This window comes from Myotis daubentonii, chromosome 13, assembly GCF_963259705.1.
Source record: "Myotis daubentonii chromosome 13, mMyoDau2.1, whole genome shotgun sequence".
NCBI classification, from domain to species: Eukaryota; Metazoa; Chordata; class Mammalia; order Chiroptera; family Vespertilionidae; genus Myotis; species Myotis daubentonii.
Window position 1 is genome coordinate 45,264,965 of NC_081852.1, and position 17,279 is coordinate 45,282,243.

The following is a 17,279-nucleotide window of genomic DNA, read 5'->3' on the forward strand; positions in this document are numbered from 1 at the left end:
TTGCCTGACCAGTATGGCTCAGTGATTGATCATCAACCTATGATGAGGAAGTCATGGTTCAATTCACACTCAGGGCACATGCCCGGGTTGCATGCTTGATCCCCAGTAGGGGGCGTGCAGGAGGCAGCCGATTGTTGATTCTCATCATTGATGTTTCTATGTTTCTCTCCCTTCCTCTCTGAAATCAATAAAAACTATAATAAATAAAGAAATTAATTCATAAAAACTCTTTCTACCAGCCCAATGAGAAGTAAGCTTTTCTCTACCTGGACACATCATAGTGAAACTGGAGAATAACCAAAGACAAAGAGAAAAATCTTAAAAGTATAAAGAGAAGAGGCTAAACAAAAATAAAATAATACCACCAAAGTAACTAAGAATAATAATTGGATTTAGAATTATAGGTTAAATTATCATTCAAGAATGAAACAAAAGCATTTCAGACCAAGGAAGACTAAGTAAGTTTCCACTCTAAACCTTTACTGAAAAAAACTAGCAGGGAAAAAAAAATGAATTGCTAGAAACAATGGAGAAGAAAAAATTACATAATACATGTAAATTGAAATATTTACTGTAAGAATCAATGATGATTATAATAATTAATGGGGGAATAAAAACAACATGAAACTAAAATACTAGACAACAGTAATATGAAAAATTGGAGGACAGTGATAAGAATTAAAGTATTCTAAGGAATTATTCAAGAAGAGAATAGAATAACTTTAGACTTTGTCAAGTCAGGTATGCTTGTTAAACATTTTACAGGTCATGACTAGTTATAATTCTAAAAATTAAATGTAAAACTTCCAATCAAGTAAAAGAATAAAGAAAATCCAATCAATTCAATATCCATCAGAAAAGAGGGGGAAAATTAGCAGAGAAAAAGATGCATGATAAATAGCACAAAATTAAATAATATAAACAAACCCAAACATAGCAGTAACCACAATAAATATAAAAAGACTAAACTCACCAGTTAAAAGACAGAGTCTCACATTGGATAAGATAACAAAATCCAGCTATATGCTGTTTACAAGAGACACACCTAAAACATAATGACATAGAAAAGTTGAAAGTAAAAGGATGTGAAAAGATACAACAAGAGAATAACTAATCAAGAGAAATTGGTATAGCTATATTATCATCAGAAAAAATAGACCTTAAGCCAAAAACATGTTTGGGATAAAGAGGGTTACTACATAATGGGTGCAATTATCCTGGGAGATGTAACAATCTAAACCTGAATGCTCTTAATGATATAGCCCCAAAACACATAAAGAAAGAAATGTAAGTTAACAAATCCATAGTCATAGTGGGATTTAACACACCTTCCTCAGAAACAGACAGCTCAAGAAGGGAAAAACTGGAAGAACACAGGTGTGAACAACACCAGCCTCACCTAATGGTTATACAGAGAAACCTGCATCCAGCATACAGAGAATGTATATTCAATCTTTGTAGGCGGGCAGACATTTACCAAAAAAGGGCCATGTATTGATAGGCCACGAAGCAAATGTCAACAAATACTTAAGAATTCATATAACAGATAACATTTTCTGACTATTGGAAATCAACACTGAAAAGGTAGCCTCTAAAAACCCTTTTAATAATTCATCAGGCAAAGAAATCATAATGAAATTTTTTTTTCTAAATTAAAACTGAAAACCAATAATAAACTACATTTCAAAATTTGAGATACACCTAAAGCAGAACTTAGAAGAAAACATATAATCTTACATATTTTCATTAGAAAAGACTGAAAACTAAAGAATTAACCCAGTTAAGTTAGAAAAGAACCAATAAGTAAGCTCAAAAAGGTAGAAGAAATAATAAAACTAAGTGTAAGTGATATTATTTTTTAAAAAGTGACAATAGAATCAACCAAATTAAAATCCAGTTCTCTGAAAAGATAAGTAAAATAAGACAGACCTCTGGCAAAATTGATTCAGGAAAAAAAAAAGGCACAGTAAATAATATTAAAAATAAAAAGGGAGCAGCATACCAATTTGGTAGAGGGTTTTAAAAATAAAATAAAAATTCTACAAATTTATGCCCCCAAATTTGAAATAACAGATGAAATAGATAATTTTCTAGAAAAATGTAACTACCAGAACTCAAAAAGAAACAAATATCTGAGTAGGCCTATATGCTTTAAAGAAATTAAAACAGTAAGTTAACTATTACCACAAAAAACGAAGCATACAACAAGCAAACAAACAAACAACCAAAAAACAAACGCAAACCCCACTGAACCAAGATGGCTTTTACAAGAGAGTTCCGCCAAAGCTACAAAGAAGAGATAATATGTAGTTTATACAAAATGTTCTAGAAAAGAAGTGTTCTGCATCTCATTTTGAAGCGAATATAACCATGATACAAAACCTGACATTAAGAATAGAAGGAAAAAATTATAAGCTCATCTCAATTATTGAAATAAAAACATTTTACAGAAATAACCAGCAAACCATATAAGGAAATGTATTGGGGTGAACCTCTTCCATTATGACCAAGTAGATTTATCCCAGGAAGACAAAATTATCCAATAATAGAAAATCTATTACTATAATTCACCATGTTAACAGCTTTAAAAAGAAAAAGCATATGGTCATTTCAACAGATACATAAAAAATTCTAAAAGTTTTAACAGCCATTAACGATAAAAATCTCTTGTCAATCAAGAGGCAGAAGGAAACTTCAATAATCCAATAAAAGTTAAGTGCAGCCAACATCATTGGGACTATGTAAAGTTAGGAACAAGACAAGAATGCCGATTACCATCTTTCTTTTCAACAAGGCATAGCCTAAAGCAGTAAGATAGAACTAAAAAGTGTGGGACTACAAAGGAAAAAACAGAACTGATTTGAAGACAGTATGACTGCTCACATGGGAAATCCAAGAGATTAGAAATATCATTTTGAACAAGATTGCTAAGTGAAAAAACCAACAGTATACCTATACAAAAGCAAAAATGTCAGAAAAAGTACCTTCAAAAAACCATATTATAATAGCAAAGAAGTTAACATAAGAAATAAATCTCTAACAAAGAATATGCAAGAACTTTAAGAAAATGACAGTTTTTGAAAGACATTTCTCATAAATGGAGAAATACAACAGATTTATAAGACTCAATATCATAAATATTATAATTCTCTATAAAGTGATATATACAAGTGATACAATTCCAATCAAAACCCCAATACTGTATTTTACAGAACTTGAGGCACTGGTTCTAAAATGTATATGGAGGAATAAAGGGCCTGGGATCGTTTTCAAGCCAATTTTAGTAATAGTTAGGAACAGTTAAGAGAAATAGTTAAGGAGAAACTTGCTCTCCCAGATTGTAAGACTTAACATAAAATCTACAATATTTAAAACAGGGTAATATTGGAGAAAGCTAGACCAAGAAATTAAAACAAAATAGAGACTCAAGCAACAGAACAAACCATATATAGAATCTTGTTGTATGACCAATGTGGCATGAGAAACAAGTAGAGGAAATAATGAACTACTTAAGTCTGAAGTCAATTGGTTTGCCATTTGAAAAAACTAAAACTGAATTCCTATGTCACACTAAACAAATGGATTCAAGACCTAAATATAAAAAGCAAAACTACAAAACTTTTAGAATAAAACCATTATTTGGGGGCTAGAAAGAATTCCTAAACAAGATGGGAAAAGCACAAACCAGAAAGGAAAAAATTGATGAATCTAACTTGTTGAAAATTAAATATATGTGTATGTCAAAAACATCATAAAGTTCAAAGACAAGCCACAAATTGAGAGAAGATATCTGCAGTGTATAAACATGGGAAAGGATTAAAATCCAGAAGATATAAAGAACTTCTACAAGTCAGTTCAAAAAACATAATCAAATAATGGACTGATGATATTAACATGCAGTTCACATACCACAAAAAAAGGGAAACTGAATGATCAATAACAATATTCAACTTTACAGTATTGAGGGAAATTCAACTGAAATTATGTGATACAATGTCCACCATCAAACTGGCATAAATTTTTGAAAGTTTGATAACTCCAAGGGTTGAGGAGGATGCGCAGAAATGTGATTCAATATGGCCACACATATACTGGAACTCAAATACTGCTGAACAGAAGGTGGAATGGAAAAATCACTTTGGAGAGTGATTTGGCAATAGATTATAAATTTGAAGATGTGTATACTCTGTGACCCAGCAATTCTGCTTCGAGATATGTATTCTAGAGGAATCTGTGGGAAAGCACACTTCTTTTGGGGTATTTCTATCTGTTAGGAATCAATATTTTATAAATTATTAAAAAAATGAAATACTAAGAAAAATATTAAAAACAAAAAGCACAAGCTCAAGTTTTCAATTAGATTCAACAAACAAAAAAAGCTGTAGGAAGCCCTAACCAGTTTGGCTCAGTGGATAGAGCGTCAGCCTGCGGACTCAAGGGTCCCAGGTTCGATTCCGGTCAAGGGCATGTACCTTGGTTGCGGGCACATCCCCAGTAGGGAGTGTGCAGGAGGCAGCTGATCGATGTTTCTCTCTCATCAATGTTTCTAACTCTCTATCCCTCTCCCTTCCTTTCTGTAAAAAAATTAGTAAATTAAAAAAAACAAAAAGCTGTAGGAATTTTTAAACACCCATTCTCCATTTCTGTAGTCCTCTCATTGTGGATCAAAAACAAAAAGCTGGTGACAAACACTACTCTAAGAAAATGCTTGCATGTGTTCACAGAGACCTGGATAAGGGCATTACTGCAGCACTCTTTCCACTGAGCCAAACCGGTTTCGGCTGCAGCACTCTTTCTAATAAAAAAAAAAAAAACTAGAAACTACCTAATTTTCATTAGTGATCTATCAGAATAAATCAAGGTTTACTCATGAAAATACACAGTAATTAAAAACGAAGTAGATCATGTATCAATATGAATAAAACTCAAACAATGTTGGTTTAAAAAAGCAAGTTGTGACCCTGGACAGTTTGTTCAATGGTTAGAGTGTCAGCCCCAGGACTGAAAGGTCATGGGTTCGATTCTGGCCAAGGGTACATACCTTGGTTGCAGGCTCGATCCCCACCCCGGACAGGTGTGTGTGGGAGGCAGCCGATCTCTCACATCCATGTTTCTTTCTCTCTTTCCCTCCCCATCCCTTCCTCTCTCTCTTAAAGTCAAGGTGAGAATTAACAACAACAACAAAAAACAAGTTATGAAATAAAAGTAGAGTCTGATAGCATTTTTGTAGTTTAAAAGAATCTGTGAATTATCACATACTTTCAGTGTCTGAAAATATGGGCAGAAAGATATATATCAACTTTAGAATAGAAGCTACTCTGTGAAGACGGGTTAAAAAATAAGACCAGGGAAGAGTATAAAGGAGACTTCAAACAGATATATAATTTTCTTAGAGCAAATATGATTTGAGGAAAATATGGCAAAAAGTTAAGCCTTCATTATATTGTTCTCTGTATATTCTGCATAATTGAAATATTCAATGAAAGACTCCTTAAGCTTTCAGCATCCAAGGAACAAACAACTGGGGGCCTAAAATGGCAGTCTAATATACAGTACCCTGGAGTGTTAGGGAAGTCACTGACTCAAAGTGAGCTGTAAGCAATCTTGCTGCTTTCGGAGGTGGTATTATTCATCTCCAGATAAAACTATGTGCATGTCAGCAGCAAGGATACGTACTATAATCTTGAGCTTTTGCCAAAAACTTCTCTCTCCTAAATCTGTATAAACAAAAACCCTATTCCACAGAGGCTAGAGCTGCCCCCAGATCCTGTCTACTTTCCCTGTCCTTAAAAAAGACAATAGTCGTGGCAGCCAATGACATGGTGGAGAGCCAAAGAACTTCATTACATACTGGCCTCATCTGCTTTTAAAGGCTTTAGAAAATCTGACTGTATAAAGAAGTTTCCAGAATTCTAAATATGAATGATTCAATCTTATTTGAGTCCCATCAATATCTAATATGAAGCTGACAAAGAACAACAGGACAAACTCACAACACATGTACTTAGAGACAGCCATTTCGGAAAGAAATCCAAGTACCTATAATAGCCTTTTTCCGCTCTGTCTCAGCTTCTTTCTCCACCACCTTTTGTTTCTGGGTAGCTATAAGAAGTTTTGTCTTCTCAGCCTCCCTGTGGACAAATTATTATAAAAATTAGAAATGACATGCAGGCACAAGCAGTAGTTCTGACTCTACAGTGGGTCAGAGAACCATCTTCAACAAGAACTTTCTGAATCATTAAGATAGGCAAAGAGAGGTGTTACCCTATCTGTACTAATAAAAGGGTAATATGCTAATTAGACCAGGTCAACAGGACATCATCTGGATGTCTGACTCCCTTCCGGACAGTTGGGGGGTGACCAGGCTAGCAGGGGGGTAGTTAGGGAGGGACCTGGCTGCCAAGGGGGCAGTTGGGGGGCATCCAGACCAGCAGAGAGCAGTTAGGGGGGGTACCAGGCTGGCAGAGGGGCAGTTAGGGGGTGACCAGGCTGGCAGGGGGGCAGTTAGGGGGCAACCAGGCCAGCAGGGGGGTAGTTAGGGGGGGGACCTGACCAGCAGGGGGGTAGTTGGGGGGGGGCCAGGCCAGCAGGGAGGTAGTTAGGGGGGGACCTGGCCGGCAGGGGGGCAGTTAGGGGGTGACCATGTCGGGATGGGGGTTACGGGGGGACCAGACCAGCAGGGAGGCAGTTAGGGGACGACCAGACCAATAAGGGGGCAGTTGGGGGACGACCAGGCCGGCAGGGGAGCAGTTAGGGGGCAACCAGGCTGGTGGGGGACCAGTTAGGGGGTGACCAGGCCAACGGGGGACCAGTTAGGGGGCAATCAGGCAGGCAAGCGGTTAGGAGCCAGCGGCCCCAGATTGTGAGAGGGATGTCCAATTGCCGGTTTAGGCCCAATACCGCAAGGATGGAGCCTAAGTCGGACATCACCTGAGGGGTCCCGGATTGGAGAGGGTGCAGGCTGGGCTAAGGGACACCACCCCACCACCCCGCACAAATTTCGTGCACCAGGCCTCTAGTTTTATATATAATGAATCTGAGGTTGAAATGTTAAATGATTTGCCCAAAGTTACCTAGAGATAGGAATCAAATTTAGCACCTTTGAATTTTAACTTGACTTTTTCCTCTAACTGTATGGAAATGCCTGTGATTTGGAAGTATCTGGAGTATATAAATGCTCCTTTGTTGTTAGGCCTCCGGCTAACCCATACAGCAGTGGTTCTCAATCTTCCTAATGCCATGACCCTTTAATACAGTTCCTCATGTTGTGCTGACCCCCAACCATAAAATTATTTTCGTTGCTACTTCATAACTGTAATTTTGCTACTGTTATGAATCGTAATATAAATATCTGATATGCGGGATGTATTGTCATTGTTACAATTTGACCCCTGTGAAAGGGTCATTCGACCCCCAAAGGGGTTGCGATCCACAGGTTGAGAACCGCTGCCACACAGCATCTCTGGGCCAATTAACAAAAGGCACCAACTTCTGGGTAGATGCAGTCCTTAGGTGCATGGTTTTGCAAGTAGAACGGGGCTGGATTTCAGTCCCTCCTCAGGCATACACCCTTGTGCAGTGGCCTTATTTGCTGTATAACTAGATGGCAGTTTACTAGGTGGTGAACTGGGGCTCAATGTAAGAAAATTTTTCTAAGAATCTGAGTTTTCTAATAATAGAAATGGCTAGCCTATCACTAAAAGTATGCACACGTGGCAATTGGGTGACCACATGGCAGGAATGATATTTTAAAAATTACTATTAGGTGAGCGATTAGCTTGGATGATCTCAAGATGGCTTTAATTCTGGAAATCCAATAGTCTATAAAATTAGGAAAGATCCAGAATTATCTGAAAAGTAACTCCAATGATTTCCCCAAAACATTTACCCAAAGCTCTCGCCTTTCCTCCTGCCAACACTAATGAAGACATAAAATGACATACTGGATACTATGAGGAATTTGAGAGCAGAGAACACATAGTATTCATCTTTCCATCACCAGAAGCCACCATATTGAAAGCCTAACACCATACTGAGCCTTCAATAAACATTTTTTTCTATGAATGGATCAGACCCATGATCTATTCAGTGTGGCACTCTGTGCTTTACAGTTTTTTTTTGTTTTTCTAAAATATATTTTTATTGATTTCAGAGAGGAAGGGAGAGGGAGAAAAAGATAGAATCATCAATGATGAGAGAGAATCATTGATCAGCTGCCTCCTGAGCCAGCAACCTGGGCATGTGCTCTGACCAGAATTGAACCATGACCTCCTGGTTCATAGGTCGATGCTCTCAACCACTGAGCAATACCGGCCGGGCAATGCTTTACAGTTTTTAAAAAGAGTTCCTTTTCTACAATGAAAAAAGGGAAAATAAAACTCTGCATAATAAAAAACTGAGGAGCAATAGGACTTAGAAGTATATCACTCCATAAAGTACTAGTATTATTACATGTTGGACCCCTTGTATTTATACATCTGTTGTATTCCTAACTTTTACAAAGTTACTTTTCCAGCATTTCATATTTTTCCTCTTAACATGACAGCCAAATTTTCTAGACTTATTTCTTCTTCTCGGTACTGTTGTATGAGAATAATATTGCCATTTTGACTACAGTAAGTATCCCTCTAAAAAGAATCCTCTAAAAACGCTTAGAAACTAATTTCATGTCAAGCAAGTAACTTGTCATACCCAGTCAGCCCTGGACACATAAAAAAGAAAATAATACTCAGGAGTCAACTCAGGAAAAGCTTTCCCAGGGGCAAACTGTAAAGACCCAGGTCTAAATTTAGATACACAACCACATACAAACCAAACCTTATACCAATAAGGAGTCTATTCTTATCATTATAACACAGTAACAAAATGTAGGCATTCTCTTCAACCATAACAGCTAGAACTCTTTTTCTCCCCTATTAATATTTAATTCAAGGTATTATTCACAACACAATTATAGCTCCTTAGGCTTCCAACCATAGTTCTACAGCCATCTGCACCCTTAGTCACTGAAGCTGCTCCTAAAATGTCCATAGAGAGAAAACTAGTAAGAGTCTAGGGGGATTTAGGACACTAGAAGAGGCAATACGGTGGAACCTCGGTTCTGGAACTTAATTCGTTCCGGAAGGCTGTTCAAGAAGAGATTTGTTAGAAAACCAAAATATTTTTTACCAGTAGAAATAATGTAAATTGAATTAATCTGTTCCAGACCCTCAATGATTCTGTTTTAATCTTTGCTACATACATACAGTACACGTCTAAGGTACTGTTTAAGCTATAAGTAAATACTATAAAAACAAAAAGGACATGAAATGTAAATGAAAATTTAACAGAAATGAAATATACAGATCAGACATGCAAACACTTCTATCATGCTTTGTAATTATGTCTTTTTAAAACTCTGTCGTGTTCTCACAACTTTCCTTTTCACTTTGCTGCTATCACTTAATTTCTTAGGACCCATGGTGACTTACTGTACGTGTTTAATAATAATAAGCAGCCACAAAAGCAAAAAACATGAAAATATTCACAGCACAATTTCCTGAGATGTTAACAGGAGGTTTAGCGGTAAAATGACCCAAAATTGCACATTCTCTCCTTTGTTGCCTAAGAGATGAGTAACTGATCATGAAAGGGTTGTTGGGTTGAGAACCCAAGTTTTGTTTGACAACTGAGACATTTTCCGTGAACCAAAATTGTTCAAGATGGGAGACGTTCGAGAACCGAGGTTTGACTGTATTACTAGAATTAAAGTATGGAATATAAACACATAACACACCCCAGAGTGTAATATCTCACACAGACATTTCCTTCAGACTGGTATATTAATATGTAGACAGCCCTAAATAAAATATTGGGATCCCATGCACATTACTCACATTAACTCAAAATTTCTTCTTATGGCTTCTGGGATTTTGGGTTTTGTAACACGCACAGCCTAAAAAATAAAAGTGAAAAAGCCAAAGTATATTTGAAAAATGAATCTTCCAACTAAATCTTCTATAGACGAGCTCCTCAAGTGAGACTAACAAAACAACTACGACATGGCTAGCTGCCTACTAACACCCGTGGGGATCCCACGAGAAAAATCTACTTTTCAGCATCACACCAATAATCAAGGATAAGCTGCCTCTTGTTTAAAAAAAAAAGCCTGATTACAGGAAAACCATTCTACCAGTTGAGGAAATAAACTTCTGTGGGAAAAAGTTCTCTCTTAAAAGACTTTTCACAAAGCTCTTTAGTTGGATATTTTGATTCCTTTTCCAATTTGCAAACCAAAGAAATAAAAGACAGGTAAAATTCCCAGATTTAAATTGTTAAGTAGAAAACAACCAAAAACAAAAATGAAAACAAAAAACCCAGGTGGGTACATGCAACTTAACACAGTGAGTAGTAAATGAATTTACCACTTTCTAAACCAGCAATCACTCAGTACTGGCTATCAACAAACAGCCAAAGACAGAAGGAAAACAAATACCAATTAATAGCTTATATGCTTTCTAGAATCTCACTTTGTAGACACTTTTTGCTAGAAACTTTGTTTTCCTAACCAGTGTACTTTGACATACTTGGGAAGTGTAGTTTTTGAAGGCTGACTTTTCTACATATAGGACTTGATCTCTCACCACATTTTGGTTTTACTAGTTAAACATCCCTCACTCCCTCCTACACTGCAAGCATACACAAAACACTTTGCTGATCTGAAAGTTAATTTTCCTCTGAAAATTCGTTAAACTTTTACTTTTTATAAAACTGATTTTTAGAGAGAGAGGGAGAAGGGGAGAGAAACATCGATGTGAAAGCCAAACATCAATCGGCTCCCTCCTGCTCGTCCCCTACCAGGGATCAAGCTGGAAACCAAGGCATGTGCAGGAATCAAACTTGCAACCTTTCAATGCATGGGACAATGCCCAACCAACTGAGCCACATTGGCTCGGGCTTCTTCACATCGCCCCCTCCCCTGCCTCCCCCCCCCACCCCCCACCCCCGCCATCCTCCTCCCCTCCCTTTGTTTTTCCCTTCCCTCCCCTTCCTTTCCCCTTCCCTTCCCTTCTTTTTCCCCCTTCTCCTCCTTTCTTATTCACTCATTCATTCATTTACTTATTAAACTGGCTAAACTTTTAAGCAACAAAGACTTTAAACATATGCCCTTCTTTTAAGGCATTTGAAAAAAGACTTTTTACAATGTTTAAGCAACATAGCCTCCCTTATGTGAAAGTGAACAGTCAAATCTGCACATAATTTTGAGAACTATCATAACTTATTACAAAAATTAGAGTGAAATGGCTTAAGAAACTGGGTACTGTGGTGAAAACACTCATTACAAGCTGCAGGTGAGGCCTGTAAGGCCATAAGCAACAACTCATGGAGATATCCAGAAGACAAAAATTTAGAGCCAGAATTGGTGAGAGATGCCAGATTTCACCATGTGACTATCAGAAATACTGATGACTTCCAATACATTTTAATATGATTCAAAGAAAAGCATTGTCATATTGCATTTGAGTAAGAAACTAGCTATTTATCTTTTTAGTCTTACAAAAAGAAGCATAAAATAGAACTGTTTTCTATAGATGTCTATCTTGCTATATGAGGCTGAAGAACATACTACATGCTTGCCAATCTTAGGAAACCTTGTCATTTTCAAATATGTGACATTGTAAAGACTTGTAACAGATACCATGAATAAGTTGCATTATGAGATTTAAGAAATAAAAAAAAATCCCTAGCTTGTTTTGCTCAGTGGATAGAGCATCGACCTGTGGACTAAGGGGTCCCGGGTTCAACTCTGGTCAAGGGCTCGATCCCCAGTAGGGGGTGTGCAGGAGATAGCAGATCAATGATTCTCTCTCATCATTGATGTTTCCATCTCTCTTTCCCTCTTCCTCTCTGAAATAAAGTATGTGTGTGTGTGTATACATATTTTAAAAGAATTAAAAATAAAAACATATCCAAAGACACTGACCAAAATTAACATACGCATGGAGTAAGGAGAAAAACAACCCCACAAACTGATGAAATAAATTTATCTGTTGAAACTGACCCCTGGGTTATAAACATGTATTTTAAACCAAAAGTCAGCATATAATATAGTCACACCACTAAATCAATATCAAGGATGTTATTTTTCACCACTCTAATTTGCCATAGTAGTTGTTCAGGAAAAATGAGAAGGGAAAAATTAAAATAGCGAATGTTACAGAGAATATTCATTTAACAACAAATAATAATTGGGTACCCAGTCTGTGCCAAGTGCTGCTGATCTAGGCACCTTGGATACATCAATAAACAAGGCAAGACTGCTCTCATGAAATTTAAAATTTAAGGAGGAGAAAACACATCAGACAACAACAAAAAGCAAATAAATGAACAAGAGAATTTCAGATAATTAGAAGTGTTATGTAAAGAATTAAAATAGGCCGAAACCGGTTTGGCTCAGTGGATGGAGCGTCGGCCTGTGGACTGAAGGGTCCCAGGTTCGATTCCGGTCAAGGGCATGTACCTGGGTTGCGGGCATATCCCCGGTGGGAGATGTGCAGGAGGCAGCTGATCGATGTTTCTCTCTCATCGATGTTTCTAACTCTCTATCTCTCTCCCTTCCTCTCTGTAAAAAATCAATAAAATATATTAAAAAAAAAAAGAATTAAAATAGGATGATTTGGGGACTGGGAAATACTAGATTGTGGAAGGCGAAATCAAGATTTTTTTGGCATAATTATGTAACTAAAAAGATCTAAGGAAATTTATAAAGTTTCAGTTAAGCAAGATAAATAGTTCTTAAGATCTGCTGTACAACATTTTACTTATAGTCAATAATAATGTATTAAAAATTTGTTAAGAGGGTAGATCTCATGTTAAATGTTTTTAACACACACATACACACACACCTCACCCTAAGGAAATTAACCAAAAAATTAGTAAAGATGGTGAATTCACCAAGAATCATTTGCATACATCAATGCTTAGAAAAAGGACTACATATTTAACAGCATTAAGACTCATTAAATTCATGAGTATGAATTTAATTTGGCATATGAGTTTCTAACCTAGATCAGAAATTCTAAAAGGAACAAAAATGATGATGTGTTACATAAAAGCCATAAACTATGCTCCCAATTTTATTTATTTATAATATATTTTTCTTGATTTCAGAGACAGGAACAGAGAGGGAGAGAGAGAGAAACATCAATGATGAGAGAGAATTATTGATCAGCTGCCTCCTGCATGCCCTCTACTGGGGATCAAGCCTATGGGTCGATGCTCAACCACTGAGACACAATGACTGGGACCTATGCTCACAATTTTAAAACTTATACACCAATTGAGGTACCTGATATGCCATAAAAATATCAATAATAAAACTCCTCTGGCAGAAATTTCAGCTAACACTGCTGATGAGAGATTATAAGCTGCTAGTTTTACTGAAAGGCAATTTGGCATTATGTATCAAAAAGTGCCAAACAGGGCATACACTTTGACCTGTCAATCCTACATTTAAGAACTTATCCTAAGGAAAGGATTTTAAAAGATGTATTTATAAGCTTGGTCATTAAAGATGCATATAGTAGTAAAAATTGGAAGCCATAGAGATTAATTAAATAAAACCATTAAAAGAGATAATGCAGCAAATCTTTATTTTTGACTTGAAAAGATGTTTATATATACTGCTAGTGAAAAAAACAGCTATGGCATAATTCTACTTTAGTTTAACATTACTTATACTTATAAACAATATGCTTATTAAGAAGAATCTGGAAAGATACAACAAACTCTTATCTCTGCATAGTAAGATTAGTGGTTAATTTCACTTTATTATTCATCTTTTTCCTAATATCTAATATTTTACAACATACTGCATAACATGTGTACAAAATATCCAGAATATACAAAGTTTTACTAACAAATCAGTAAGAAAAAATCTAACAGATAAGTGGGCAATTCAGGGAGGAGAATAGGAATGGCTACAAAAATAAAAACTAGAAAGATGCTCACCCTCATTTAATAACTAAGGAAATGCAAATCGAAGAGAGAGAGAACTTCAAATCTATCAGCCATTTAGCAAAAATAACATCTGATTGCTTCAAATCTAATGAGTTGTAGACAAATAAGTATTCACACATACTACTGGTAAGAATGTAGAATTGTACAGCCAATTGAAAGATAATTTTTACATATAAGGAGATGTGTCAAGAATATTCCCTACATTATTGTTTACTAACAGCAAAAAAAAAGGGGGGGGAGAACAGGAAACTCCTATATAATAAAACCCTAGTATGCAAATTGACTGGATGGTGGAATGACTGGTCGCTATGACACACAATGACCACCAGGGAGCAGATGCTCAATGCAGGAGCTGCCCCCTGGTGGTCAGTGCACTCCCACAGGAGGAGCCCCACTCAGCCAGAAGCTGGGCTCATGGCTGGCGAGCACAGCAGCGGTGGCAGGAGCCTCTCCCGCCTCCACGGCAGCACTAAGGACCCCTCGGGGGATGTCCACCTGCCGAAGGCACAGGCTGGGCTGAGGGACCCCCTCCTCCAGTGCATGAATGTCGTGCACCAGGCCTCTAGTGGTTATATAATAACTAGAGGCCCGGTGCACAAAAATTTGTGCACTCGGGGGGGGAGGGGGTCCCTCAGCCCGGCCTGTGCCCTCTCGCAGTCTGGGACCCCTTGGGAGATAACGACCTGCTGGCTTAGGCCTGCTCCCGGGTGGCAGAGGGCAGGCCCAATCCCTAGGTGCAGCCCCTGGTCAGGCTCAGAGCAGGGCCAATTGGGGAGTTGGGGCGCTGCCCCGTCATGCACAGAGCAGGGCAGATTGGGAGGTTGTGATGCCACCCTCAGTCACGCTCAGGGTAGGGCCAATTGGGGGATTGGGGCACCGTCCCCTGTCACACTCAAGGCAGAGTCGATGGGGAGGTTGCGGCGCCACCCCCTGTCACACACAGAGCAGGGCCCATCAGGGGGTTGGGGCACCGCCATCTATCACCCACAGAGCAGGGCCGATCAGGGGGTTGGGGCGCCGCCACTCTCACACTCAGGGCAGGGCTGATGGGGAGGTTATGGCTCTACCCCATCACACACAGAGCAAGGCCCGTGGGGGGGGGGGCGGGGTTGGGGAGCTCCCCCATATCAGGCACAGAGCAGGGCTGCTCTGGGGGTTGGGGCCCCGCCCCCTGTCACACACAGAGCTGCAGGGCGATCAGGGGGTTTGGGCGCTGCCCCCTGTCACACTGATCCCGGTGCTGGGAGGCATATTACCCTTTTACTATATAGGATTGAGGCCTGGTGCATGGGTGGGGCCGGCTGGTTTGCCCTGAAGGGTGTCCTGGATCAGGGTGGGGGTCCCCACTGGGGTGCCTGGCCATCCTGGGTGAGGGGCTGAGGGCTGTTTTCAGGCTGGGAGTGACTGAAGTTCCCAACTGCTCCTTTTTTTCTTTTCTTTTTTTTATTCTGGGCCAGCTTTACCTTGAGGCTTGGCTCCAGCTCTTAGGCCTCCGCACGGCTGAAAGTAGGTTTCTGGCCTTTGCTTACAATGTTGCAAACCTTTGCTTACAATGTTGCAAATCTGCTGGCTGACGTCCTACGGTATTTGTTACAATGTTTCTTAAACTGCCCGCTCAGAGGCCTGCAGTCGCAGGCGGGGAACGTTGGTTTCCTCCATCACTGAGGCAACCAAGCCTCATGTTAGTTTCAAGCTGCCTGGCTGCCGGAGGCCATCTTGGCTGACAGTTAATTTGCATATCTCGCTGATTAGCCAATGAAAAGGGTAGCGGTCATACGCCAATTACCATGTTTCTCTTTTATTAGTGTAGATGACAACAAATTCTAGGCAGCTGTTAAAAAGAATGAGCTACATCTCCAAGTAACAAACTGGGCAGAATCTAAGACTCTGTGATATTCACATTATCTTTAAACCTGAAGAGCTACTCCAGCCACAACTGAATGTACAACCAAGAGAATTTTGCAGTTAACTCTGGACATTTCAAATGACCCCTTAACTTTGGTGGCTTCCCCTCAGGCACCCATCAGAGATAATGGCACAATATGAATGAGGATAGGAAAAACGCTAGCCATCTTTCCAGTCTTGTTTATGTGACAACACACGATCACGCAAAAGTGAGTGCACACTCTCAGTAGCAATGAGACAGACAATTGAGACATATGACACCAAACAAAGCATCATCTTTAGCTGCAGTGACGTTCAGCACACGATCAATTGATCTCCTAGTAACTCTGAGAAAGGACACTGGAGAAGCCATATTACCACTTCTCAGGTAATCCAGATCCAGACCCAAGGCTTTCAAATGTTACTGACCATGATATGACCACAGCAAAAACACATTTTACAGTGAGACCCAATACAAAAACCTACCCACATACTTACGTAACACAAAAATTTTACAGAATCTGATTTATTTTCCTATTTAATTCCATTTTACTTAAAATGCTGGTCATGACCCACTAAAACTGATTTTAGAATCCACTAATGGATTTCAATTAAATCTAAAAAATTACTGACTAAAAAAAGCAGGCATATAGCCTCTCACCATTCTATCTCCCAATGCTGTTGCTGCTGCCGCCACTGCCACCACTGCCACTGCCACCACCACTGCTGCTACCACCACCATTAATTTCAGCTGCTACCTTGCCTTTCTTTACTCAGGGCAATCCACCCACTTGAAATACCTTCTTTACTCCTTTTCCCCCTATAAGTCCTATTATTCCAGACATACCTAAAATCCCAACTCAATCACAGTCATTTCTAGGCAGACTCTCCTGCAATGTTCTCTTAAACTCTTACAGCAATAACCCAATCAATTTCCCTGTCAATTAATGCTTCAGGACATCTACTTTGTGTAGAATTATTGTCCAAATCTTATACTTGAAATTCCTTTCATAAGGGATACTCTTACACTGATTTATAACCATTACTGTAACTTAGTAATGCCTCACACTATCAGTATGTGTATTTTATTTCCTTGTAAGAGCCTCAGCTTATCTGTTCCCTCTAGGAATTCATGATTAGCTATAAGAGTATTTTATTTTGGCAGAGACCTAAAGTCAAACTGAGAAAGGTATTCTATAATTCACTATAGCACTTCAACTAAATAATTGCAGAATAAACAGTATGATAAAAGGACCTTTAAATTCAAAGCTCTCAAAATTCCCAGATAATTTTTCTAGGAAAAAGGCTTACCTGTATGGTGAGGCCTGGTGCCATGACATTTAAATCTTTCTGCAGAGCTTGCTTCAGGTTTTCATCTATTTGATCTGTTTTTGAAG

General features: G+C 38.6%; 2 protein-coding genes across 10 annotated transcripts in view; one reads left to right on the forward strand and one right to left on the reverse strand.

Annotated features, from left to right (window-relative positions):
• The window catches only part of LOC132214241 (histone lysine acetyltransferase CREBBP-like), a 390,706-nt gene that overhangs the window by 144,084 nt on the left and 229,343 nt on the right, over positions 1–17,279 (forward strand). The gene's annotated exons all lie outside the window — the stretch shown is intronic.
• The window catches only part of ERLIN1 (ER lipid raft associated 1), a 40,446-nt gene that overhangs the window by 8,772 nt on the left and 14,395 nt on the right, over positions 1–17,279 (reverse strand). For all 9 annotated transcript variants that reach the window (XM_059661065.1, XM_059661060.1, XM_059661064.1 and 6 more), the window contains 3 exons: positions 17,194–17,267; positions 9,876–9,934; positions 6,040–6,131 (listed from right to left, as the gene is read on the reverse strand). In XM_059661065.1, coding sequence (XP_059517048.1) covers positions 6,040–6,131; positions 9,876–9,934; positions 17,194–17,267 — 225 coding nt within the window. The remainder of the gene's footprint in view (positions 1–6,039; positions 6,132–9,875; positions 9,935–17,193; positions 17,268–17,279) is intronic.